Source organism: Lutra lutra, chromosome 3 (genome assembly GCF_902655055.1).
Source record: "Lutra lutra chromosome 3, mLutLut1.2, whole genome shotgun sequence".
Lineage (NCBI taxonomy): Eukaryota > Metazoa > Chordata > Mammalia > Carnivora > Mustelidae > Lutra > Lutra lutra.
In genome coordinates, this window is record NC_062280.1 from 197,755,754 (window position 1) to 197,781,843 (window position 26,090).

At 42.0% G+C, this 26,090-nt stretch overlaps 1 protein-coding gene across 1 annotated transcript in view; it reads left to right on the forward strand.

Moving 5' to 3' along the window:
* MYO16 (myosin XVI) overlaps positions 1 to 26,090 on the forward strand; it is a 438,349-nt gene that overhangs the window by 249,545 nt on the left and 162,714 nt on the right. The window contains 1 exon segment of the mRNA XM_047720392.1: positions 8,574 to 8,646. Within this exon segment, the coding sequence (XP_047576348.1) occupies positions 8,574 to 8,646 (73 nt within the window).

Consider the following 26,090-nt stretch of genomic DNA (forward strand, 5'->3'; position numbering starts at 1 on the left):
AAAATCTTTAAAAAAACAAACAAACAAACAAAAAAAACCCTTTTCTATTGATATTCTACAGATCGCCAGTAATAGATGCATTTTTTAAAAATCAAAAATAAGTACATCTCAATGCCAAAGACTAAATCAGAACAATTATAATTACCAAAATTGTCATGACTTAGCCTGGTTTGAAGTATGGAAACAAACACAAAATATGCTGTTGACTCTTTTCTCCGTCCTCCCCGCTCTCCCCTCATCTCCTTTGTCACTCTATCTTCTGTCTCTTCCTGAGCCTTAAGTCAGAACCATAGAAGGAATCAGGAAATTCCCACTAGGATGGTATTTCCCAGAGAATGTTCTGTAGAATAGTAGTCCAAGAAGCTTGTAAAACAAATAAAAGGTTTTCCAGAAAGGGTTTTTATATGGTCGGGAAAGGGTTGTGTGTTCTCTTGGGACAGGCACAAAGCACAGTGTTCTGAGTAGCTTTGGGCAAGAGCAAAGAGCATCCTGGTTTAGTTGATCATGGGACTGATGACACACTTGAGAAACTCATGAGTAACCAATTTAAAAAACTGAAGTAGCTCAAGAGCAAAGCTACCTGTCTCCATACTCTCAGGTCTCCTTCAAGTGTTAGTATGCCAAGAACTCAGTGTTCCTAAAATAGAGGCTGACTTCTCCCAACCCCTTGCTTCCCAAGTGCACGCCAGGTATTTTCAGTATTCCATCCCTGATGGCTGGAAGGCTGATGCGCACGGTGAGATGTCACTCTGCGGTCCAGTTACAGATTGAAATCGGGAGGAGCTAGCCACAGACCTCTCTTCAACTCGCCAAGTGGTGTTGTGAGTCCTTCGTTACCTCTCATTGCCGAGAGTTGACACAACTGTCTAGAGCATTCTTACTGCGCTGATCCAACGTCAAGAGAAAGGAGAGTAGGGTTCATCAGCCAGGAGGGCTAGTTGCTCTAGGAATTCACCTAAATACCCACAAAGTTGAACAGCCAGTCCTTAAGACTTAGTCAGCAGCTCCACAGGGTCTCACGTGATGCTTAATCACAGAAGCTGTCCCTGCATTTGCACATTCACTGCTTGGCACCATGATGGGTGAGCTCAGAATCGGCCCTCCCCTACACAAATGAGGCTAAAATGTGTCAAATTCAGTGGATCCTTGAGTCTTACTAGAACTGGTAGTACCATCATCGAGAGCTGAATTTTAAAAGCTGCAGGTTCCTGGCACCTGTAAATACTCATGTTCCTGACCTCGGTGAGCTCACCTCCTCTAGTAGCTCTACTCTAACAAGTCCAAGCTCCAGAGAAGGGCTAGGTCCCCACTGACAGTCTAGACTTGCAGTGTGCACCTGCTAGCACTTGTCCATTCGTGTAGGACAGTCCACTCTCGGGAGGACCCCTTTCCCACAGTTAGTCATCATACCTCTTCTTTGAAGATCACGAATGCTGCAGGTGATGGAGTTGGTGGCATCTGGAACTACTCCCACCTGACCCCCCGGGATTACCCACCCCTACTGGGAATCCTGACTTGACTCTGCCTTCCAGAACAGACTCACCTCATGGGGTCACACGCCTCTTGGGTTTCCCTGCGTTTCATCCTGAGCACTCTCTGACTGATCTTGGGCGTGTATCAGACTCACAATCACCCCTGTGAACCTCATGCTTGTCAAAAGCCAACATGAATGCTGCAAACACACCTTCAGAGCTCACTCTTCTCCCAAGCCTGTCCTCTCTCTGATGGGCATGGTGTGCATCTCCCGAACCCACTGGGTCATAATCTCCAATCAACGGATGCGGACTGAAAGGGAAGGAGAGGTATTCGTCTTCTTGTTGTAAGACCGGAGGAAACATTTCCTTGAAAAGACAAATCAGCTACAGAATTTCTGCATCCTCAAGGGGGATTTTATTTTGCTATTTGCCAATTTACAAAAGATGGTCCAAATCCAATGATATGGGAGCCCAGTTTAGAGTCAAATGGCTATAACACTTCTCATTATTGTGTGACCTAGATGATGGTCCTTGTTCACTGACTCTGAGAGCGTAAACCCAAGGAACGTACAGCTGTGTTGATGTCATCTTTCATTGTTTCATTTTACTTCTTCAGAAAGCTTTTGGGCATAGTGTGCTTCCCTGGTTGAACTTGCACGCTGAAAGAAATCCATCAGCCCTCCTTATGTGAACGTGCATCAACAGTGAGGAGATTTCCCGAGATTGTCTGACTCAGTTGTTTAGATAATCGGTATTTTTGTTGGAGGGGCTAAAGTCACTGATCTGAAAGCATTCCCAAGAAATGCAGCTCAGCTTTCAAGGAGCAGTAGCTCATGGCCCAAAGAGTCAACAGTTAAGGGAGGGAGATATTAATCTCAAATATAAATGGAAACAATAATGGGAAAAATATGACTAATTATATTCAATGGCTTGAAGAGTATGTATTTCCATCTCTTCCTTAACCTGTGGGCCACCCAAGCCTTTGTAATTATCTTCCCACTGATGTCTTTATATTCATAAATGGGACCTGAGACTCCTTGGAGCAAGCAGAGTCTACCAGGAGAAGAGGCACTGTTCTAACTTCGCATTAGCCCTGGCAGGACCACACAAAATGTACATTTGAACACTACTTATCTGACAGACATTCACCAGGTAATCTCTCTGTCCTCACACATAGTCACAATCCTCGTGCACACACTTCTTTCCTGTCATGTTGAAGTAGAACTCAGCCAAAGTGTCCATATTCTAGATATAGCTCAGTAGATGGGACTCATGCGACGTGTCCATGCGACCTCTACACGGACGGGTGCATGGGTCTCTGCAGCACTCTGGCAAGTGTCCGTCATGCCCTCCTCCTGTTTTGTTGTGTTTTATTTTCTCCTCAGTGTCAGGTAGCAGAAGGACATCCACAATGTTGAGTACGCGGTGGTACCTCCTCCTTCTATCCCTGAGGTGTATTTCTCTGTAAACGTGTGTGGGCAGAGCACTCGTGACTGACTTGTTCTGAGGTTGGTGGGCACTTTGGGGTGTCTCTAGTTTTTGACTCTAGGAATAAAGCAGCCGCGAACATGTGCCAGTCGTTAAGTGGACACATGCCTTCGTCCCCCTGATAGGTACCCACGGGGGGAATTGTGGGTAGTCCATGAGGTCCTAGTTTCTCCACAGTCAGGACACATTGTTTCTATCTGGCTCCTTTCATTATGATAGCTCTCTATCCGTATTTCCATCTTTCCTAACCTTTTAAGAACCATTTACTCCGTGGAACAGCGATGCCATAATCTGCTGCTGTTCTGGTGCGAGGGTTGCTTCGGACTAGGAATATGCAAGTTCCTATGAGCTGGATATTACTCATGGTCTTAAGTAAATTATAGGGGCGTTGATTTGTGTTTCGAATGATGCTCCTGGTAACCAGTCATCTGTGTCACGGTGACAAGTGCAGCTTATAAAGAAGGACCTGGGTTCATTAATGGTAGCAAGAGTTGATGCTTTTCAGCTCCAAGTGGTAGGGGTTGCCGAGAAGGAGGGTTGTGTTATTTCTACTCTTATCACACCAGCGGAGGTTTCCTTTCCTGGCTCACGCAGGCTGGAATTAGACTTGCTTAGAGGACCAGCCACTCACTGGAGATTTAGGTGGTGATCCACGGGGCTTGCTGGCACGGGGCTGATGTTAGCCTGCCTTCCAGTTCTGGGTCCATCTAATGCCGTTCTGAGCCTTTGGGTGACTTAAACCTTCACTGTTCTGGCTCAGGGTTCCCCTCCGTAAAATGGAGCAGATCACTGCACGTACCTCATAGGGTGTTGTTAAGGCTGCGTGAAATAAGACATTTCAGATGTTCTAATGGTGCTCAGCACACAGTTCTCCATAAGATGGCAGCCCCGAGCTTTCCCCTCACCCCAAGACTTTGTTGTGTATCCAGTCTAATTAACTGCAATTTTCACCTCAAGGGTCTCGGCTTCTTACTTCCCAGCTTCTGTTTCCAGTGGGAAGGAGCCCCAAGAAGGGCTGCATTTCAGAGACACGGTGTGTGGTATGTGTGGCATCACTAGGTGAGAGGAGGCCGACAGTTGCTTTGATAACGTCACCGGGTGGGTGATGGGTGGGGTGATGTTACCTAGTTCAGCTTGTCAGCAACCACAAACTCTTTCCCTAATTTCTGACATGTTTGCAAGAAATAATAAGCCTTGAGTACTTTTCTTTGGTCAAAGACCAAAAGGGACAAACTCTGGAAACCATGCATCCTGGAGTCCCCCCTCTGCATCTTCTCAGACTCGAGAAAACTCTGCAAGATTCAGATTAGCTACACGCTGGCGGATTCAGCCCTTACGATGCAGCACCTTGCCGATTATGTTCAGTCAATTCTTCAGCATGTTGGTGCTGGACTTAGTGGAGGCCATCCCAGGGCTAACATCTCCGGGGACTTCGCACCAGCTCCCTCCGAGACAGCGCGTCTCAGCCCAAGGGCAGGGTGTCTGGACGGCGGGACCACTCGAGTGCGCTCTGCTTCCAGTCTTGCCCCATCTGGGCTCGGGCGGGTCCACTGTTAGCCAAAGAGGCTGATTTATGTCTGGCTCAGTCTAAGCCTGGGGTGCCCGGCAGGATTCGACCCTTTCCTAAACTGACTGAATATTTAGGCCGCTCTCTAGTTCATCTCCCTGCCTAGGAATGAGGGAGGCAGAAGCTGACACGCACATCCCCGTGGACTTCTCTGCCCCCATAAAATTAGCACATCCGTGTTTCAAGCTAGACATTCTCTTTCCCTGGGACCTTCCTCCCTTCTCATTCTAACACACATTGAGGGCAAAAACAAAACCAGACAATTGCCATGGCATTTAATGTTTTGTCTGATATAATGTGTTGCATTCTACTAATAAGTAAATGCAAGTGAGCCAGTTTTGTGAACCATCAGGAACGCCCTCGGTGGAATTCTAAGGCAGAATATGAACAGAATATGAACATCTCATTAATATGTTAATTTTGCCTGTGGGATTGATTCCCAGTGGATCTGATGACCCCTGTCTGCTCCTGGCTAGAAATTGGATGTTGGGTTAAACGCCTGTGTAATGCAAGTCAAGCTCTCACTGAGAGATGACAGCAACGCTGAGTGACACACAGAGCAGGCATTCTGCTGGCCACGCGTCCGTGTGACCGTCCGTGACAACCCGGTTGTCGTAATAACAGACACGAGCTTCATTCAATCCTAGATGATGAAAGATTGTTGAAAAAAATTATTAAAAAAAAAAGCTGTCTGCTGATAGCTGCAAAATTAATTCTTACAATGCGTTTGTTTTTCCCTGACATTGTTTTTTCCTTTCTTCCCCCCCTTCTTCTTTAATAATGTTTTTATTTTGTAACCATGTGTAGTTTGGAATCCAGCGTCTGGGAAATATGGGGAAAAAAATCACTAAAAAGGAGTGACTGCTCCACCATTTATGCTCTCCTGAATTGCCCATTAATCATCAACTTGCCCCAGTCTGAACCAGAATCTTGACATGTGCTGCTCGCCCAGACAGGCCTGGGGGGCCCAGCATCCTTCGTCCACTTGTGGCTCAGAAAGTCACCATCCTCATGAGAAGGGGAAGGACCGGGTAGTGTGACATTGTGTCCCCCTGTGCTCTTGGCCTTTTTCCTAACTCCCTGCCACGTGATGTGCCGAACATATGGGACCAGTGTTGCCCAGGCCAGGGGGGATCAGGCAAGGAGTCAAGGTCAGAGTGGGAGGTTCTGGTAGAAGTTGACAGGAGACATCCATGCGCGCCATCACCATGTGGCCCTCCTGCCACGCCCTGCTCTCTGCCCCCAGCCCTACGGTCCTGCTGCTCTGCCAGCTCCTGGAAAACCAGAGGCCCTTCTCTGCCCTCCTTGCTGTCCTCTCTTTGGTCTGAGGTCATTGTTGTCCCTTTTCCCACCAACTCAGAAAATGCCCAGAAGGTGTTCCCTTGTATATATATTTTTAAATAAATGTTAATAGTAAAGAGTAATACCCAGGATAGAACATTTTAAAATTAAGAAATAACCTCTAGATCTAAGATCCAAGACCTCTCCTGCCAACATGTGCTATACTTTTTCTGTGCCATGAATTTATTTTTTAACATGGGTGCAATTATACTATGTAACCGTAAGTATACAAATGGCATAAATGTTGTTTCCAGCTTTGTTTTTTGGGCTTGGTTGCTCAAGAACATTTCCCATGCCTTCATAGTTGTTTTATCAACATCAGTTAAATACTTACTGGTAATAAAAATACAGAAACCTTAGAAAAAGCAGACCAGTAAAAAGAAGTAAGCAAAAGCATTTCTATTTCCTTCTCTTGAGCTGACTATACTCCTTTTGAAGTCTTCTGAATATAAAATTGGGGTTATTCTTTATATAGAACTTACGTGTTGCATTCTATTAGCTTGATTCACTAAACTAACCCATTACAGGATGCATGCGATTTAATTAACCATGTCTTTGGTGTGGGGCATCGGCTGTTTCTTTCTGTTGTTCATCCTTAAGATAAGGTTGAACATCCTTCTTTGTAAGTCTTTAATGGCATTTCTCATCATCGTTTAGTATAGATTCCTGGATATGGAAATACTTGTTCCAATGATATGAACTTTTCAAAGCTTTATGCTGCATAACCAAATTATTTTTTAAGAAGACTCCAATTATATTATTTAGTTAGTTAGTTAGTTCCACTCCACCCACCCCCCAGCATGGGGCTCGAACTCATGACCTGAGATGAAGAGTCACACGCGTTCCTGACTGAGCCAGCCAGGCACGCCCAGACTCTTCCAGTTTAAACTCCCAACGAAAGGGCATAGGAATATCTTTCTCATCCTCGTTTTTAAAATTTTATTTCTTTAGTAACTGTAACCAGGTTGGCATTTATAATCTGCCCAAGCAACTTGCAGGAGTGCCTGGGGGCTCTGTGGTTCGAGTGTCTGACTCTTCCTTGCGGCTCAGCTCTGGATCTCAGGGTCGTGGGCTCAAGCCCCCCGTCGGGCTCCGTGTTCAGTGTGAGTGCGCTGGAGATTCTCTCCCCGCTCTACCCCCCCTTCTCTGAGATAAGTAATTAAATAAAAATCTTTAGGAGAAAGAGAAGCAACTGTGTACCAGCGATTGTCCCAGTCTTGTGTGTGCATCTCTTTTAACGCAGCAGCCAGCCAGGGGGACAGATATCACTTGCTGTCTCGCTTTATAGATGAGGAAACTGCAACACAGAAAATTAAAGTAACTTGCACAAAGTTGTCCACCTAAACATTGTCTGAACCAGGATTCTTACCCCGAGACTGTGCAGGTCCAAAACCTGACAAGCTTTGTCACCAAGCCCCTACAAGGGAAACAGTGCAGCTCACTATGTGGAAAACACGTCATGCGCGCGTGCGCACACACACACACACACACTGAACACCTCAGCCCTGTCACCACTGAGTGACTGCACCACCTTGGGCACCTTGTGAGGTCACCACGGAGGAAGAAGGCACAGGTGGGCCAATAGATTGGGAAAAAAATCTATGAAAATGAATGTGAAAACACATTTTAAATAATATTCACCTCTAATAGTGTTTAGTTTTATTTATACAACTTCGTCCTGCAAAGAATTGGTGTTGTATCATCAGACTTTGCAACATTTTCTTTTGATTTTTTTCAGACCTGAAAGCAGGAGAAAATGACCACATTTGTTTTCTTGTACATTTTAACAGTTTCTTGTGCCAACATTTTATCTCTGGGATCCGTGTCGGGTTCATGTGGGCACACAGGGGGAGGGGCAAAACTCACTACTTTTTTGTCGAGAAAATTAAATCAATTACCTCGATGCCTCCGCTGCTTTGTATTCCTTGCCGTGTGAATTGTATAAGAAGGACTTCTAAAATGCTCTCCTTCCTGCTAAGGAAGCTCGTATGTGTACCAACTACAAGAAGTAATCTTAGAGACAGGATATCATAGAATCGCTACCTTTTTTTAAAAAGAAACTGGTTATTTAAGTGACATAGTACAGGCCCTAAAATATTACGGTTTTGCACTGCGAGGGAATGCCCAATACAGGTACAAAAAGAGAGAGTTTGTTGTCAGTTACGCAGTTCGGACCAAACGAGTGGGGAGCAAACCATGGAAGTGTCTGTGTCACCCAGGCGGGCGGTACGGAAGCAGTCCGCAGTGACAGTGGGCTGTCACCCCCACCTGCAGAAAATCAGGACAGCCGTCAGGTCCTGCTGGGGCTCTAGAGCCATCATGTGAGAGGGCTGGGTGTGTGCCTTCCAGGGGACCGGCATTCCAGAATCATCTGGGGCTTTCTTTGTAAGAAGCCCCCTCATGCCCTCTCCCGTGCATGCTGCCCCCATTCCCTGCAGAATCTAGGCTGGTTTTCCACCCCCTTTCCTCACTTGCCCTGAGGGTCCTCGTCTGGCCAGACCTCCCAAGACGGCAGCACAGGGCAGGAGAGATCGTATACATGGAAAGCAGGAGTATCAGGAGTTACTCCCGTTGCTCACAAGTTGACACCCAAGTACTGTGTTCTTCATTCTCCTGTATTTGCAAGAATTTCCTTAGGAAGGTAGTAGCATAATTTTGCAGGTTGAAGTACACTTACTCATGGATTTTTTGCTTCCTTTCAGCCCACAGACTTTGGATATTGGAATACTGGACATCTTCGGTTTTGAGGAATTTCAAAAGAATGAATTTGAACAAGTGAGTGGGTTGGGTTTTTTTTTTTTTGAAACTTTATTATAAACTTAAATGTGGTTTTTTTTCCAACTAATAAGTCAACTCTTGAATTCAATAAACACTATTTGCATAATTACTTGCAAATGAAGAGTTAAATTAAGTATTTTGCTATCCTGTTTTAAAATATGTATCCCTGGTTCATGGATATATTCATCCTTATTATGACATCTGTAAACAATGGGCATAATCATTTAAAAAAAAACAGAAGCACTTGTTTTAAAATATAGCGGATGCTATTTCAACGAGGTCAGAGAGACAGAAGGCGTCACTGTGTGCAGTCAGGGCAAAGGTCCTTAGAACATTGGCCAAGAATCAGAATGGAAACACTGCATTATGCTAAAGACTGTTATCTGTGGGATCGTCTCTATGTGACATCTGTACATGCGATTATCAGAAACTCGTAAAAATAGATTCAAGAGGCACTGATTATTTTTAATCCATTTACAGTTTAGGGCACTCTGAAAAACGCTAGTTCTTTTTTTAAGGATCTCCATAGTAATGTATGAATCATTTAATCGAAGTAAGTATATCTAAAAATTAAGTGTGGAAGAAGAGAGTAGAAATAGAACTTGCCCCAGCCGGCAGAGAAGGAGAGGCGAGCCTGTGCAGAGGTGGGGTGGGGGGAGAGAAAACCAGACTGTGCTACAGCATGGGAACAGCCCCAACTGTGCCCTGGTTAGGGAGCACTCTTTATAATATCACTTGTTCGGCTTTGGTTTTTTAAGGGAGATAGCGTGGTGGTGAATGACAGCAGATGGGAGTTTGAAACCTCAGTCCTGTGACTTTCACAAGCAGGGCTGTCTCGGTCCAGAGCGAACATCCCTAATGATCCTGGGCTTCCTAGTCTATATAAAGTTGGGATCCTGAGAGGGCTGCAGCGCTGTGGGATTTAACAAGATGTCTGTCCTAAGGGTTCCGGTGTCATTTAGCTCCCATCCACATGTGAGAAATAGTGGTGAACCACTGCTGCTGTTATAAATGAGGACACTCGAAAACCTTCTAAAATTCACCTTTTTTTTTTTTTTTTTTACTTAAAAGTGGTGCAGCATCTTGTGAGTAAATCCTAAATCATGTTGACTCACCTAATCCAGGGTGAGTCATCATGAATCATGTTCTTTACAAAACTTTTGAAAAGTCTGCTATGAAATCAGACGAGGAGGACCACAGAGTTCTGCTCCTTTCAGATTTCTGTATCCGTGGGTGTGTGGGAGCAGGAGGACTGTGGCTTTATTTATTCATCACCTACTCTAAGGAAACTGGAGGGGAACAGAGGCAGAGGGTGGTTAGAGGACCGACTGGTGAAATGGTACCAAGAGACGTGGGTCTGCCAGGCTTGAGCGAGATGCAGCTCTCCCACAAGAACTTGAAGGTCGTCTGGCCAGCGGTATTGATCTCTGACATGTTTGCATAGAAACATACAGGCTCTCCTGTCCCTAATGAGACTCCATGGTTTGTCCATCCCCTGGCAAGAGACATGTAGAAACCACCGGTGCAGTGGGGCCCAGTCTCAGCCTCTCCAAAGCCAGGCTCCCAACACCTGCTCCACACCCCACTCCCTGATCTGTCCAGCCTGAGCTGATGATTGAGATGGACAAAACCTATGTGTTATTTCCTTATTAAAACCTACTTCTTTTACTATAATTACCTATAACCTTCCTTCTTTCTTTTGGCTAAATATTTGAATTATGTATTTTAGAATATATATTTATATACTCTCACAAATAATATATACTATACATAATATAGTATGTAATACATATACATAATGTATATAGTAATATATAATATGTATTATATATAATATATAGTATATATAATTATATACATAATAAAATATACTTTCCCAGGCTGAGAATTTCACAGAACAAGGAATGGCATGTTTTCAGATCTAAAGTATGAGTCTCTATTAAATACCAAAATGTAGTTTTAGACGCTTCCGAGTAAAATCTCAAGATCAATTCTTAGGTTTAAGTGATGAAAAAAAATATATTATAAAAAAAAAAAGTGTACCTTTTTCTTAGGTTGGTTTGGCTGCTGTATACAATGGTAACTAGGAGCCATTTAGAAGAATGAAATTATTTTCTCTGTGATGAGTCCAAATCTGAGCTTCCAGTGGGTTTAGCAAATTTCTAGATTTGCGTGTGAACTTGCACAGAGGTTTGGTTTGAATGTGGTATACTAGATTCTTGACTTGCTCATAGGATGTGAACGTCTTCATTTTATATTCCACTGCAAACTTTCAGCAAAACGTTTAACAAATCGATCCTGTGTTCTGAATCAAACCCAGGAGAATATTCGTGCCTTCATAAGTATTTATTTTATTCTGTTTTGAGCTTTTTGACCCATCTGTCAGCTCTTTGCTGGAATGGTAACTCCTGCAGTGTTGAGCTGTGTCTGGTATAGCATTTTGTATACAATAGAAGCTTAACAAGTACAGTTTCAGTTGAAAGCTCAAGAATAAGTTCATAAGAAAACGTCTTCATAGTGAATCTCCTAGTGATTGCCTTGCTCAGGAATAAATGCATGTATTTCAACTGTTCCTGCATAGGAAGCCTGACAAAATGTTTAGAACAGGGACGTGGGAAGAGATAAGAAGAAGGACTTCAAAATCTCAGCTTCTCCAACCTCAGTGTCCCCAGGTAGCTCTAAAAAGATTAGATGGGACTCTGTGGTTCTTTAGAGGAGAATTCATTTCAGCTAAGAGAGATGCTAATCCTGTTTTCATTGACTTTTAATGATTTGTTTCTATTTACAGCTATTTTACATATTATAATAAAGACCATATTTAGAGTAAAATATATAACTACATATATATATATATATATATATATATATATATATATATATAGTTTTATGAAACTATATATAGTTGAATGGTTCAGTGGGGGGAGGGGGTCATCCTAAGTCATTGGAGTCCCGAAGTCCAATATGGAAGGCTGTGACTCTACCACCCGCATTATTTAAATACCTACATCATTACCAGCTCACTCTCTGTTACGTAGTACCTGCATTGTACGAACCCTGTGTCCTTCACCATGTAGAGTTTATCTCTAGCTCTGTAAAAATATCTCCTAATGCGTCCAGGGAGAAGCTCTCCAGCCGACCCTCCAGCCAACCCTCAGGCATCAAGCCGGCAGTGAATTCCATGTTTGTAGTGTTCAGGAAGCAGAAAGATAGCGAACGAGATGGGGATATCCCTTACACAGCCCAGCACCAATGATGCCACAAAGGAGAGAGCAATCTGAGGCACCAGGAAATGGGAGAGAGGGGTAAACATATGTCTCACTCCAGATGCAATGGTGTATTTGGAAAAGCAAGAAGAGTGAATGAGACATCACGGCGGATAACGAGGGGACTTGAGAGGGAAGCTGGATGTGGCCTGAGCGTGCAAAACCAGTAACTCCTCTAGAGTTTAAAAATAGCGTGTCAGAGGCATGACGGGAGTGAAGACAGACTGACTTGGTCAAAACAAAGTAGATAGCCTTAGTGAGGGACTGTGCAGAGGCTCCCACAATTCACATGCTTAGACGGAAGGGCTCAGTGTGTGGAGTTGCCTGTCTTCCCTAAGCCACCACATGGGTCACTTGGGGCAGTCCCTTGACAAATAACTGAAGAATGGAGGGCAGACTTAGGGCTGCTCCGTCCTGCCGCTCTTGATAAGGACAGAGTCCAGGCGGGAGTATCAGTGACTGCTAACGTGGCTAACAGAGACATTCACAGGATGCTTGTGAAGTGTTCTTGCCAAGATAGAAAGAAGGGTGGAGAGGGAGAGAATGAAGAGAGAAAACCTGAATATAATGAAGTTTCTTGAGCTAACTACTACGCAATAGGGACTAAGGACAGAGGAACACAATGCAAGAAACCATGAGTATGCTCTCTGCAAATCCCAGTGCACAGGAAACCATTCAGGACAAATGGCCTATCTCTGCAAACGCAAGGGTAAAGACGTAGAAGAAGGTGGGTAGCCTATAGATTCAAAGACTCTAAGAGATCAAGGAGTCAGTTAAATATACGGACCTTGTGTAGATCCTTAATTGTTGAAGTACAAAATCTACGAGTGAATCAATGTAAGGTAAAAATCTAGATATTTGATGAAGTAAAGGAATTATTGTTGATAGAAATTATGGAGTCAAAGGTACTGTGGATGTGTTTTCTAAGTCCTCAAATCTTAGAGAACTATGCTAAAATACTTGCCAATATTTCAATGAGCGCCTGAGAATTACTTCAGCTGAGTCCAGTGTTGAGGGGAACAGGAAGGTGAGTAAAGCAGAATTGGCCATGAGCTGATAATTCTTGAGGTTTGTTGGTAGGTGAGGGTTCATTACGTTGTTTACTGTGGAATATGCTTAAAACTGCCCTTAATATACAATTTGAAGTAAATTGAGAATATTTTGAAGTTACATAAATACTATTTGAATAAATGCTGGAATACTACCATACCTAACCAATGGGTTGCAAAGCCCTATGTGCTACAACACATCTTGACCAAAGACACAAAGGATAAAGTCATGGAAACTAATGATTTAACATTCAGGAATTTTCCTAAATTTCCCACCATACACATAAAATGCAGCTATGTATAATGAAATACTTGGAGCTCAGAGTTTAGTAAAATTGCATATCAACAACCTTCTGTAAGAATAGAGTGAGTTTGAAGAGAGACTACATTTGTTCAAACTTAAAGCTTCTGTTGCAGAAGATAAACTTGTGATATATGATCTATCGTCAAACCAGGCTTCATCCTAAGCTGATTTTGGCAGGGTTGTCAAGGATTTGAGATGTTTCCCTGCTTACAAACTCTTTTCTAAAAAGTGAGATTTACTGGAGATGAACAGTAATTCAATGAGGCTTGAGCTAAGTGTTTGAACACTGAAAAAGCCAGATACCTTGACGTCTCAAATTTTATGAAATGAGGTCATATATTTTGGCAACTTTAACCTCAAAAAAAAAAAAAAATACCATAAAATTCTTAGTTGTGGAATTGCTCTCCTGGAAACGATACACAGATCAATCATCACCCTTCATGTGGAGTAGCCCATTTTATAGACGGGAAAATGGACGGCTACAGTCTCTGCTCTGGGACAGAGAGTCTTGTTAGCAGTACTGGAAGGACGTGCTTTTCTGGCTCATTTGCATCAGGGCAGTCTATGGTGCATTCATTCAACAAACACGATTTGCACATGTATGAAGTTCCAGGCCCCCATTCCAGACACTAAGAAATGCATAGGCATCGGGGTGTGTTCTGTAGGATACAAATGGAAGGAGGACCAATTCTAATCAGACACCGTGGGATAAAGGCGGGGAAGCCTTCAAGAGGAAAATGTTGCCATTTTAGCTCCAAGGCTGGTATGACCCCTTCTGTTTTCATCCTAATTAATGTTCTGACAACTATTAGGTTTCAGTATTTATCTGGGGTACCTGGGTGGCTCTGTGGGTTAAGCGTTCAACTGTTGCTCTCAGGGTCATGAGTTCAAGCCCCTCATTGGGCTCCACACCAGGCCTGGAACCTACTTAAAAAAAAAAAAATAGATTTCAGTATTGATCTGCTTACCACTCAATCAGTTGAGCTATGAAAACAAAAAATATTTTATTGTTAAGTCACCTCATGTTTAGATTCCAAAATTGTACATACATTAAATATCCAACTCAGTTTAAGAAAAATTTGAATGAGAAAATTTAGTTTCTTTATATAGCAGAACACTAGCTAGTGGGGTACTCAGGTGCTATAGAGAACCAGCAATTAAATAATGAGCTGCTATTTTAATGTACTTGAAATAATATTGGGTTCTGGTTTCAAAATACAGTATGCCTGGAAGTCTTCTCGGGTAGGGTGCCCGGCAGGCTCAGTTAGTATAGCGTGGAACTCGATCTCAAGGTCATGAGTTCAAGCCTCCCGTTGGCTGTAGACCCTATTAAAAAATACATACATACTTTTGTAGCAACATGGACGGGACTGGAAGAGATTATGCTGAGTGAAATAAGTCAAGCAGAGAGAGTCAAGTATCATATGGTTTCACTTATTTGTGGAGCATAACAAATAGCATGGAGGACAAGGGGAGATGGAGAGGAGAAGGGAGTTGAGGGAAATTGGAAGGGGAGGTGAACCATGAGAGACTATGGACTCTGAAAAACAATCTGAGGGTTTTGAAGGGGTGGGGGGTGGGAGGTTGGGGGAACCAAGTGGTGGGTATTGGAGAGGGCACGGATTGCATGGAGCACTGGGTGTGATGCAAAAACAATGAATACTGTTATGCTGAAAAGAAATTAAAAAAATACATACATACATATATATACATAAATATAAGATGAAAGTAAAAAAAAAGTCTTCAGGTAACAGTTTTTGAAAAGCTAATTTTGAGGAAACTTTAAAAAATGAGGCGGGTAAAGCAATTTTAACTGTACATTTAATGACATTTTCCCCTCCAAACTGTATAACTTAAAAAAAAAAAAAAGTCACCATTTTGGTGTTAAGGAAAGCAAGGCCCAGATAATTTAAGTAAGTCACAGAAGGACCTAGCACGAGGCTCAGAATTCAGGATGATACGGGTCTCTCCCCAGTTCTGCAGGTGCTTTGAAACTACACGTAAATGTGGATTATTACTATACGTTTTCCAAACTGCTGTCTACCTGTGGTGGTATTTGTTTGTATTTCTCTTAGGACACAACATTATTTATTCTATTAAATGTAGAAATAAATAACAATAAATTTTATTTGACATCATTTTTTTCCCCATCATGGAGTTTTTCAGCAAATCTTTTTACTAAGTATAAATAAAGTTAGAGAAAGCCAGTTTATCTTCTTTATTATAGGATACCAGAATGATTAAAAGGAAATGTGACAGGACATCAAAAGAAGAAAGAATGGATCCCAAAATATACATCGGGTCACTTCAGACAGGAACGGATTGAAATCTTGTAGTGATGACTAACCTAGGAAAAGCCTACACTTACAGTAGTGACTGCACAGATCGAAAGCTCAAATGTGCTGACCAGAAATAGAATTCCTGTAGTTTTCTGCTAATAATCAATAATGGTTATAAGCGCTCGAGCCCCCACTATGGCCCAGATGCGTTTTCTGGGTGATCTCCGATTCCCACGGCAACCCTCTGGGGAAGGCACGGCCGGCCAAGCAGGGAACATGGATGCATGTCTGTCGGCCCCGAGGCCAGCCCTCCGCGTGCGTGCTGTGTCCCTCTCTTTGCCACCTCGAGACCATCATCCTGAAGAGCCTAGTTAGTCAGTCCTCTCAGCTTCGCATCTAATCCCGGGTAATGACAACTATTTTACAAAGAGCAGATATTTCAGTAGAAATTATATATTAATTATTGTTTTTAGGCCTACATTAACAAGTGAATGTGAGAAGAGAAGGCATATTGATTAAGCTGAGAGGTTGCTCAATGTGCGCACGTGCGCACACACACACACACACACACACACACATGCACACACACACTTATTTTTTGTTGAAAAGTGATGAAAAGTAGAGTGTCTGAAGCTTTAAAATACAAGAATTTTGACCAGAAATTATGTTTCCAACAACTGGTCATGGCTTCTCTATAAATGGAAGGATATGTTTTATAGACAACATATCATACAAAATAGCTAAAAATACTTTCTTTTACATTTGTAGTTTCCAATTCTGATATTAGTAGATTATTATGCAGAATATGGCAATCAACTTAGCCAGTGGGGTTTCTTGTTGGCTGATCCCTTCAGTCAATCCCTTAAATCCCAGAGTAGTGATTACTCCTTATTAAAGGAGAACACAAGTATGAATCAGGCCCATTGGAATGTTGAATTTATTTAATGAGCCTGCATTGCTCTAAATAAGAGACTCAGTAAGGAAATGTTGAGAAAGTGTTTTTTTTATTTTTTATTTTTTTTATTTTCAGCATAACAGTATTCCCTCTTTCTGACCACACCCAGTGCTCCATGCAATACACGCCCCCCCAATGCCCACCACCTGGCTCCCCCAACCTCCCACCCCCCACTGCCCCAAACCCCCCAGATTGTCCCTCAGAGTCCACAGTCTCCCATGGTTCACCTCCCCTTCCAATTTCCCCCAACTCCCTTCTTCTCTCTAACTCCCCTTGTTCTCCGTGTTATTTGTTACTCTCCACAAATAAGTGAAACCGTATGATAATTGACTCTCTCTGCTTGACTTATTTCACTCAGCATAATCTCTTCCAGTCCCGTCCATGTTGCTACAAAGTTGGGTATTCATCCTTTCTGATGGAGGCATAATACTCCATAGTGTATATGGACCACATCTTCCTTATCCATTCATCCGTTGAAGGGCATCTTGGTTCTTTCCACAGTTTGGCGACTGTGGCCATTGCTGCTATAAACATTGGGGTACAGATGGCCCTTCTTTTCACTATATCTGTATCCTTGGGGTAAATACCCAGTAGTGTAATTGCAGGGTCATAGGGAAGCTCTATTTTTAATTTCTTGAGGAATCTCCACACTGTTCTCCAAAGTGGCTGCACCAACTTGCATTCCCACCAACAGTGTAAGAGGGTTCCCCTTTCTCCACATACCCTCCAACACATGTTGTTTCCTGTCTTGCTAATTTTGGCCATTCTAACTGGTGTAAGGTGATATCTCAATGTGGTTTTAATTTGAATCTCCCTGATGGCTAGTGATGATGAACATTTTTTCATGTGTCTGTTAGTGATTTGTATGTCTTCTTTGGAGAAGTGTCTGTTCATATCTTCTGCCCATTTTTTGATATGATTATCTGTTTTGGGTGTGTTGAGTTTGAGGAGTTCTTTATAGATCCTGGATATCAACCTTTTGTCTGTACTGTCATTTGCAAATATCTTCTCCCATTCCGTGGGTTGCCTCTTTGTTTTGTTGACTGTTTCCTTTGCTGTGCAGAAGCTTTTGATTTTGATGAAGTCCCAAAAGTTTATTTTTGCTTTTGTTTCCTTTGCCTTTGGAGACATATCTTGAAAGAAGTTGCTGTGGCTGATATCGAAGAGATTACTGCCTATGTTCTCCTCTAGGATTCTGAGGGATTCCTATCTCACTTTGAGGTCTTTTATCCATTTTGAGTTTATCTTTGTGTACAGTGTAAGAGAATGGTCGAGTTTCATTCTTCTACATAGAGCTGTCCAGTTTTCCCAGCACCATTTATTGAAGAGACTGTCTTTTTTCCACTATATATTTTTTCCTGTTTTGTCGAAGAATATTTGACCGTAGAGTTGAGGGTCCATATCTGGGCTCTCTACTCTGTTCCACTGGTCTATGTGTCCGTTTTTATGCCAGTACCATGCTGTCTTGGTGATCACAGCTTTGTAGTAAAGCTTGAAATCAGGTAATGTGATGCCCCCAGTTTTATTTTTGTTTTTCAACATTTCCTTAGCGATTCGGGGTCTCTTCTGGTTCCATATAAATTTCTGGATTATTTGCTCCAGCTCTTTGAAAAATACAGAATGGCATTAAAAGTATAGATTGCTTTAGGCAGTATACACATTTTAACAATGTTTATTCTTCTGATCCAAGAGCATGGAATGGTCTTCCATCTTTTTGTGTCTTCTTCAATTTCTTTCATGAGTGTTCTGTAGTTCCTCGAGTACAGATCCTTTACCTCTTTGGTTAGGTTTATTCCCAGGTATCTTATGGTTCTTGGTGCTATAGTAAATGGAATTGATTCTCTAATTTCCCTTTCTGTATTTTCATTGTTAGTGTATAAGAAAGCCACTGATTTCTGTACATTGACTTTGTATCCTGCCACGTTACTGAATTGCTATATGAGTTCTAGTAGTTTGGGGGTCGAGATTGAAGCAGTGATCAAAAACCTCCCAAAAAACAAGAGCCCAGGTCCTGATGGGTTCCCTGGGGAATTCTACCAAACTTTCAAAGAAGAAATAACATCTATTCTCCTGAAGCTGTTTCAAAAAATTGAAGCAGAAGGAAAACTTCCAGACTCTTTCTGTGAAGCCAGCATTACCCTGATCCCCAAACCAGGCAAAGACCCTACCAAAAAGGAGAATTTCAGACCAATATCACTGATAAATATGGATGCTAAGATTCTCAACAAGATCCTAGCAAACAGGATCCAACAGCACATTAAAAAGATTATCCACCATGACCAGGTGGGATTCATTCCTGGGCTACAAGGATGGTTCAACATTTGCAAATCAATCAATGTGATAGAACAAATTAATAAGAGAAGAGAGAAGAACCACATGGTCCTCTCAATTGATGCAGAAAAAGCATTTGACAAAATCCAGCATCCATTCCTGATTAAAACGCTTCAAAGTATAGGGATAGAGGGAACATTCCTGAACTTCATAAAATCTATCTATGAAAGACCTACAGCAAATATCCTTAATGGGAAAAAGCTTTCAGCCTTCCCATTGAGATCAGGAACACGACAAGGATGCCCACTCTCACCACTCTTGTTCAACATAGTATTAGAAGTCCTAGCAACAGCAATCAGACAACAAAGAGAAATAAAAGGGATCCAAATTGGCAACGAAGAAGTCAAACTCTCTCTCTTCGCAGATGAGAAAGTGGTTTTTGCCTGAATAAAAACAATTCTTTTTTAAAGATTTATTTATTTATTGTGAGTGTTAGCAGGAGGATGAGCAGAGGGAGGGAAACAATCTTAAACAGACTCCTTGCGGGCAGCGGAGGGCCGAGCCCAACTGGGGGACGATCCCACGCCCCTGAGCTCATGACCTGAAACCAAGGGCCGGCCGCTTCGCTGGAGGACCCACCCAGGTGCCCCTGAACAGAAACAATGTTGTTATGCCTGTGATAGAACTATTATTTGCTTAAAACCTGTTCTGCAGTTTGATTTTGAAATTTCGAAGGGAACCCAGAGGATGTTTGTAAGGAAGTTTACAAGGACATGCGGTTTGTTTAGGAAAAAGTCCACCAAAGAGAAGGGGAAGGTCAGAGAGACGAGAAAGGGTGGAAACCAAACAAATCCGGGGAAGACACCAAAGCAGCAGCAGGGGGGCTGGCGTGGGTGGGCGCTCGGTGGCTACCTGCTGACCGAGGCTCCTGGGGCGGGGGAAGAGGCCTGGCGCAGGGTCTACGTGGTGCCCTAAGCCTCTACTTGTACATGACATCGGAGTGCTGGCAGAGGAACCCTGGTCCCTCTATCAGGTCGAGACAGACGGTGCTAAGAGAAAGTAAATAAGCCTCCCCAAACAAGGATGGGGAGAAGAAACGCCTCTGCCATAACAGGACATTCAAAGAAGGCAAAATAAATTAGAGGATTTAAAAGCTGAAACAAATCAGAGAGGTGCCATTCCCTCACCAGCCCCTGCACCTGCTGTTTTATAGATAATGTGTCAAAATTGGGAATGATTGATTTGTTGGGGAAAGAACATAGAGCAATCTGGCGAGCCCCGAGGCATGCTTTGAAAAAGTAAGGTGGAGATTCACAGGATTGTCAGCACAGGAAAGGCCCTGAGAAGTCCTGCAGAGAAGTCCATTAACTTACCTCACTTCAGTGTTTCTCCAGTGGGTTTCTGATTTAGTATGGGTTTTTTGTTTGTTTGTTTGTTTATTCGTTTTTTTAGGCAGTATCAACTGAGATCTCATTGAATTAATGTTCTGCTAAACACATGCAGAAAATACAGACTGTCTGAAATCTGACATCATTCCTGCACAATCTAACAATATTCCATTAGTGCGTTAAATATACATATCAGTGTTCATTGAGAAACGAATCAGCTAATGGATTGTGTATGCTCTGTGCTATGCTTTGGTGTGCTCACCATGTCTACATATTAAAATCACTTGGAAAGCTTTTAAACTGTATCAGTGTCTGGGCCTCACTCTGGCTTGATTGGTTTGGGGTCAGGCTGAGACATCAGCATTCTGTAAGAGCTCCAAGGCAATCGCTGTCTAACGCCTGGGGTTCTGCCTTCACCTGGAGTCGGCTTTCATTAACCTCCTACTTTAATTCTGTGATGTAAATGTCATGCTCTATTATATTTTTGCTTCAGAGATATTTCACTGAGTAATAAAATAAAGGGAGAACAGTTGGTGAAAATTTACTCAAGAAATTAAGTTTGTCATTAATACAAATGATAGACCATCTGGATAAGCAATAATGTTCTGTTACTAAAGAGGGTTTCCAAGGGGTGCATCATTTTTATTATTAAACCAGTTAGCAACGGCACTTAATGTACGAGGCATGTATTTGCATCAGAGAAGGGTGCGTGCTAATTAAGCAGTACTTAGTACTGTCTCATTTTCATCTGTGAATCCTCACCTTCTCTTGCATCCAGGCTGCTCGGAGGAATACCCAGAGATTCAGTGCCACCTGGTTAGGATTCTGATGGACGATGTCAAAAAGTAAAAATGGTTGCTTTGCAGTGAAGTCAATCATATTCTCAGTTTTCAATGCAGATCGATGCTTCTAGATATGTAAACTAATTTGCCTGGAAACATGTCTCCCTGTATCATTTTCTCGTTGCGTTTAATACACACCCACATATGCACCTGCAACACAGCAGTGAAGCCGTATCAGGAATAAGTAGGTTCTGGCCAGGAGTGGGGCCATCGTTTTCTTGATGGGATCCATTTTTTCCCCCATTGTCAGCTAGGTATCTGACATACCCTGATGTTTTCATATTAGCCACGTTTACTGGCAGTTTCAAAGTTCATGCTGCAGTGCCCTTTGTAGATTTTGACTTAGGGTCAAACAGTGGGTGCTGTAAACAATATAGAATAGGGAAAGGCAAACTGTTTTCATAGAAAATTGTAATGTACACGTTACTTCAACATGAATTTGGAAACCGTTCTACTTTGAACTGTATATGCTCCCATTGATTTCCTTTCCCACCCAGCATTGGTCTTCTCTGTTAGAAACATTTCAGTCTCAGACAGCACCAGTGTAACAAAGGCTGCGAGTCAAAAACCACTCCCCAGCCTACTCAGTTTTACCCACCAAGCTGGAATTTTCCCTGGGATTTTAATAAATGACTTCTTTCCTCCCCCTCTCCAAATACAAAGAACATGATGTACAATACACGGTTCTGATCACCTGATGTCACAAAATGCCATCCAGTGTTGCAGTGTAAAATGTCAAGGCTTAGTAGAGAAGCTGGATGTTTTACAAATCATCTTGACCAGGAGAGTAAGAAATCGAATTGTATCCAGAAGCACAGGCCAGATCCATTTCCTGTTAGCCAAAGTTTGGCAGATTACTTTAGGCCTTCCTAGGGGAAAAAAGGACAGGGTGGAGAAAAGATGTACTCTGACACACTCCAGCTCTTTCTTTCTTTTTTTTTTTTTTTTAAAGATTTTATTTATTTATTTGACAGAGAGAAATCACAAGTAGGCAGAGAGGCAGGCAGAGAGAGGAGGAAGCAGGCTCCCTGCTGAGCAGAAAGCCCGATGTGGGGCTCGAACCCAGGACCCGAGATCATGACCCGAGCCGAAGGCAGCGGCTTAACCCACTGAGCCACCCAGGCGCCCCTCTCCAGCTCTTTCTAATTTTGCTGTGGCTTTGACCACATTCCCACTTGGTGCCTCCATTTCCCCTGAAACAGTGGATCCGTTCAGCAAAGCCAAGACTCAGTTCAATAAAATATTAAACAGTAACAATTGAATTGTCTGTCTGTATTATAAAAAAGCCTAAATTGCTCAGACCAGCCACGGGTATAGGGAGATTCTCAGCTATGAGATGCTCAAGGGCGAGGGGATGCGGACAGGTTGTCATGGAAAGTAATTTTTGCAACAACAGACCTGCCATCTATCGTGAACACGAAATGGTAAGAAAATTCTGTTGGGTGTGTTTGGGACATCCACATCTAAGTGCCTTCAATGAGAGACTCTCAAACTGAGGGGAGAGATCTATGCTCTGTGATTCGGGTATTTCTTGTATACTAGAGAATCAGCCACGGATATTCTCATTTTGGAATGCTTCATTAGACTGTAACATAGTAACCGACAGCAACATATCAGACATTACAGAGTATCAGACATCTCCTTATTTTTCATGGCTCCCACCTTTATCTCCTGCGCAATCCATTTCCTAAAATACATTCCATTTAGGTGCACTCTCCATAACCACTTTAAAACCTATTTCTTCTGTAGAAGCTCGGACTGCTGACATATAGAACGTATTTATGTTTTCTTAAATGATTTAATGTATTTTTAACATCAAAATTTTTGAAAAATGACAGTTGTGTATATCATATAATTAAAGAGAGTATTTTCCAGCAGTTTCATTCCATAATGGAGTAATTCATTTTCTGTTCATTTACCATAAATATTTCACCCCAAATTTTAACAGTCTTTTGTAGCATTAATTCTTCTTTGGTAACAAAATTACTTAGGTATTAAAGGAGTGTAACAATTGGGTAGATTGGGGGACCATCTCAAAATACGATTTTTTTAAACAAAGTGAAATAATTTTTAACATTTCCATTTTTCTTCCCCAACAACAATTTTCAGACATTTCTGTTTTTTGTTTATGATTAAATGAGAGCCACAAGTAAATGTGTTACTTTCCTGGTGGGGCTGCTCCTATGAACAGAGTTGACACTGTTTTGGGGAAAGGGTTTGTCTTTCCAGAATCACTTCTGGAAATTTATACTCTGGAGAGTAAGAAAAGCAGGGATCTTGGTCAGCCAGTCTCACTTAGTTTTGACAGAACAAAGCAAGCGGATGAATGTGAAGCTAGGCTGTAACAGTTGCGAGAAAGGAAATAGCTTTTTGTATGATATTTAAATAGTGAGTTCCATCTCTTTGTTTGCCGGCCGTCATGTGCCGACCTTACCGGTCTGTGTCCATATTCAGGTTGCTTTGCCATAACAACCAGCAGGCAAGATAAATGTCCCACAAATGTATTGTCACCTGAAGTGACTGGGGTCGTAATATTTTTATATTCAGAGAATTCACGAGTGAAAGTGAAGGTTTATCTAAGAAACTTTTAGTTTAAATACACAGAACTTCCAATTTCGCCTCTATCTCATGAATTCTGGTTGTCAAGAGGCAGAGAGGAGACATTCTATCAACTGCTGGCCGAATTGGATAGAAGAAGGAAAATTCAAGAAATCCCAGCGACTGTGGCTGGGGTAGCAGGAGGATGGAGATGAGGTGAAGAATGATTATAAGTTTAAATGAATTGTCTCTAGTTCTTTAGGTTTTAGAGTTAATTTCCAAGACAGCAGCAATGTGGCAGAGTTCTTATTTTAGGGTTAACTTAGATCTTATTTTGCAATGGAATGCAATAGGAAAGCTTTTTCAGTCTTAAGACATTTGTTTTATCACCAGATTTACAAAAACTTTTTTTTTTTTTAAACTGTGAAGTCAGAAATACAAAACCAACTATGGGAGATAGGGCAATAGTCCCAGACCATCATTTTCTGATCTGGAGCTAATAAGAATTGCTTTTGTATTTCTTTGTCCAGATAGGGTATTCAGATCTTATTTTGAATATGGTTATTATTTAAGCATGTCATTCGGCATACTTCTCTATCAAGTATTCTCCATCTATTGCATTAATAACAAAGTATCTATGTACATGCATCATTGAAATAACTTGACTGGATTGGGTCATCTGAGCCTCTACCTTTTCAGCTCTCCAGTCATGCTTTGATCAAGGTAGCCACATGCCCACAGTCCTGTCACTATGTCACCTTTTCTGAAGACATTTGAGATGTGTCTACTCACACAACTCTGGTCCTGGTAAGAAGTAAAGAATGGAAACTGACATTACACCATCGATCTCAGGACAAACTCTGTGTGCTGGCCAGTGCCCTGCACTGATAAGTTTCTTTCTTCCCTGAAACATCTCCCTCTGAGACTTCCTTTCTGTAGAATCCCATCAACTCCCATCCCCCCACATAGCTGGATCTATGAGAAAATGGCTCTTTCTTTCATTGCACACGTTCTTCAATCATGAACAGCCCCACCCTTAATGTGCAGGCAGCAGCACCTCTATGGAGAACTGAGGCATTCCTGGTGTTGGTCATTTACAAAAGTGGCTTGGCCTGCTGATTGGAAGCTGGAACATAAGGGGTGCTCTTATATGCCCAAGAGAGAAACCACGAGCCCCCAGTAGAAGGACAGGAATATCTAGGAAGAGCTCCCACTTAACAGGTGTTTTAAGGACACCAGACGTGGAGAAGAATTTGGATACATGCAGAAGAGAAACCTAGGGTGGTCCCTCTTTTCTTCAGTGACTATTTCAGTCCATGTGATTTACAAAATCTTTGGCATTTTCATTGTCTAACTATAACACTTTCATATTACACATAATCCTAGATATTATTTCCTTTGCAGGTGTGATCTGGATTTCTTTGAAAAGCTTTTTATCCGTTATTTTGATTTATATAAATGGTTCATCTTTAACTATTTTCAGTAAGTTACTGAATTCTAAATAGTTCTAAGCGATTTGTCAGTTTTCACCTTTGGAGGTTTTACCATGGATTTTACCTGGTGTAATATAGTGACTCGCTTACACATGGTCTGGGAGACAGAATGAGCTCATGAAGGATGTGGGTGTAGGTGGAGAGGCCTGTGAGGCAGGAGGCCACAAGCACATGGTGTCCTGGAAGACAGTGGAGGCAGCTTTCCAGGAAAGCAGAGGAATCACCATGAGATAGTGCAGGGAGGTCAGGGAAAATGAACACCAAGAGTTGAACACTGGGTTTAGGAACGCATATGTCATTGGTGACTCCCACCAAAGTGATTCTTGTGGAAACACTGGAGGAGGGAGCAAAAGCTTATTGGAGCGGCTTCAACAGTGGAGAGGAGAATAATTTGAGATGGTAGGGAAAGACAACTCCTTTGAGGTTTTCTTGTTGGAAAAAAGAGCAACAAAGCAAGAGGGTAGCCTACAGAGGAAGTAAGACTTCATTTTTGTTAGATTTGGGGTATTTTATTGATTTTTAGTATTTAAAGATAATTTTTAAGATTAAGAAATAACATATTTGTTTCCGGATGGGAAGAAAAAAGTTGACAGTTGGAGGAATATAAAAAATTTTCTGATAAAAAAATTTCTATAACAGAATTCTTACAGCAGTTATTGTTTCTGAAAGAAACCCACATTTTCTTGCCATCATGGATATATAACACAAGTGAGGTGGCAGTACACGTTTCTTTTGTCCCTGGGCTTTCATGGTAAACCCACCCTTTATCCTCAGTTGTTGACAAAGCCCAGATATAATTTCCTTTTGGAAATGTTTTTTACTCAACTATATTTTAAACCCCAACTTTGTGAGTTAATGTTGTAATTATACTTCTTGTTTTTAACATACTCACTTTAAGTTGAATAATCAGACCAAATGAAGTCAACAGTATCAGGTGAAACTCTTCTCTTTGACTTCTCAAGCAATACTGTAGTGCTGTATCTCAATAGACTAATTGGTGTGGAACATTCTTGAGTCAATATGTCGCCCATCTGAAATGGTCATAGAACGAGTGGATCT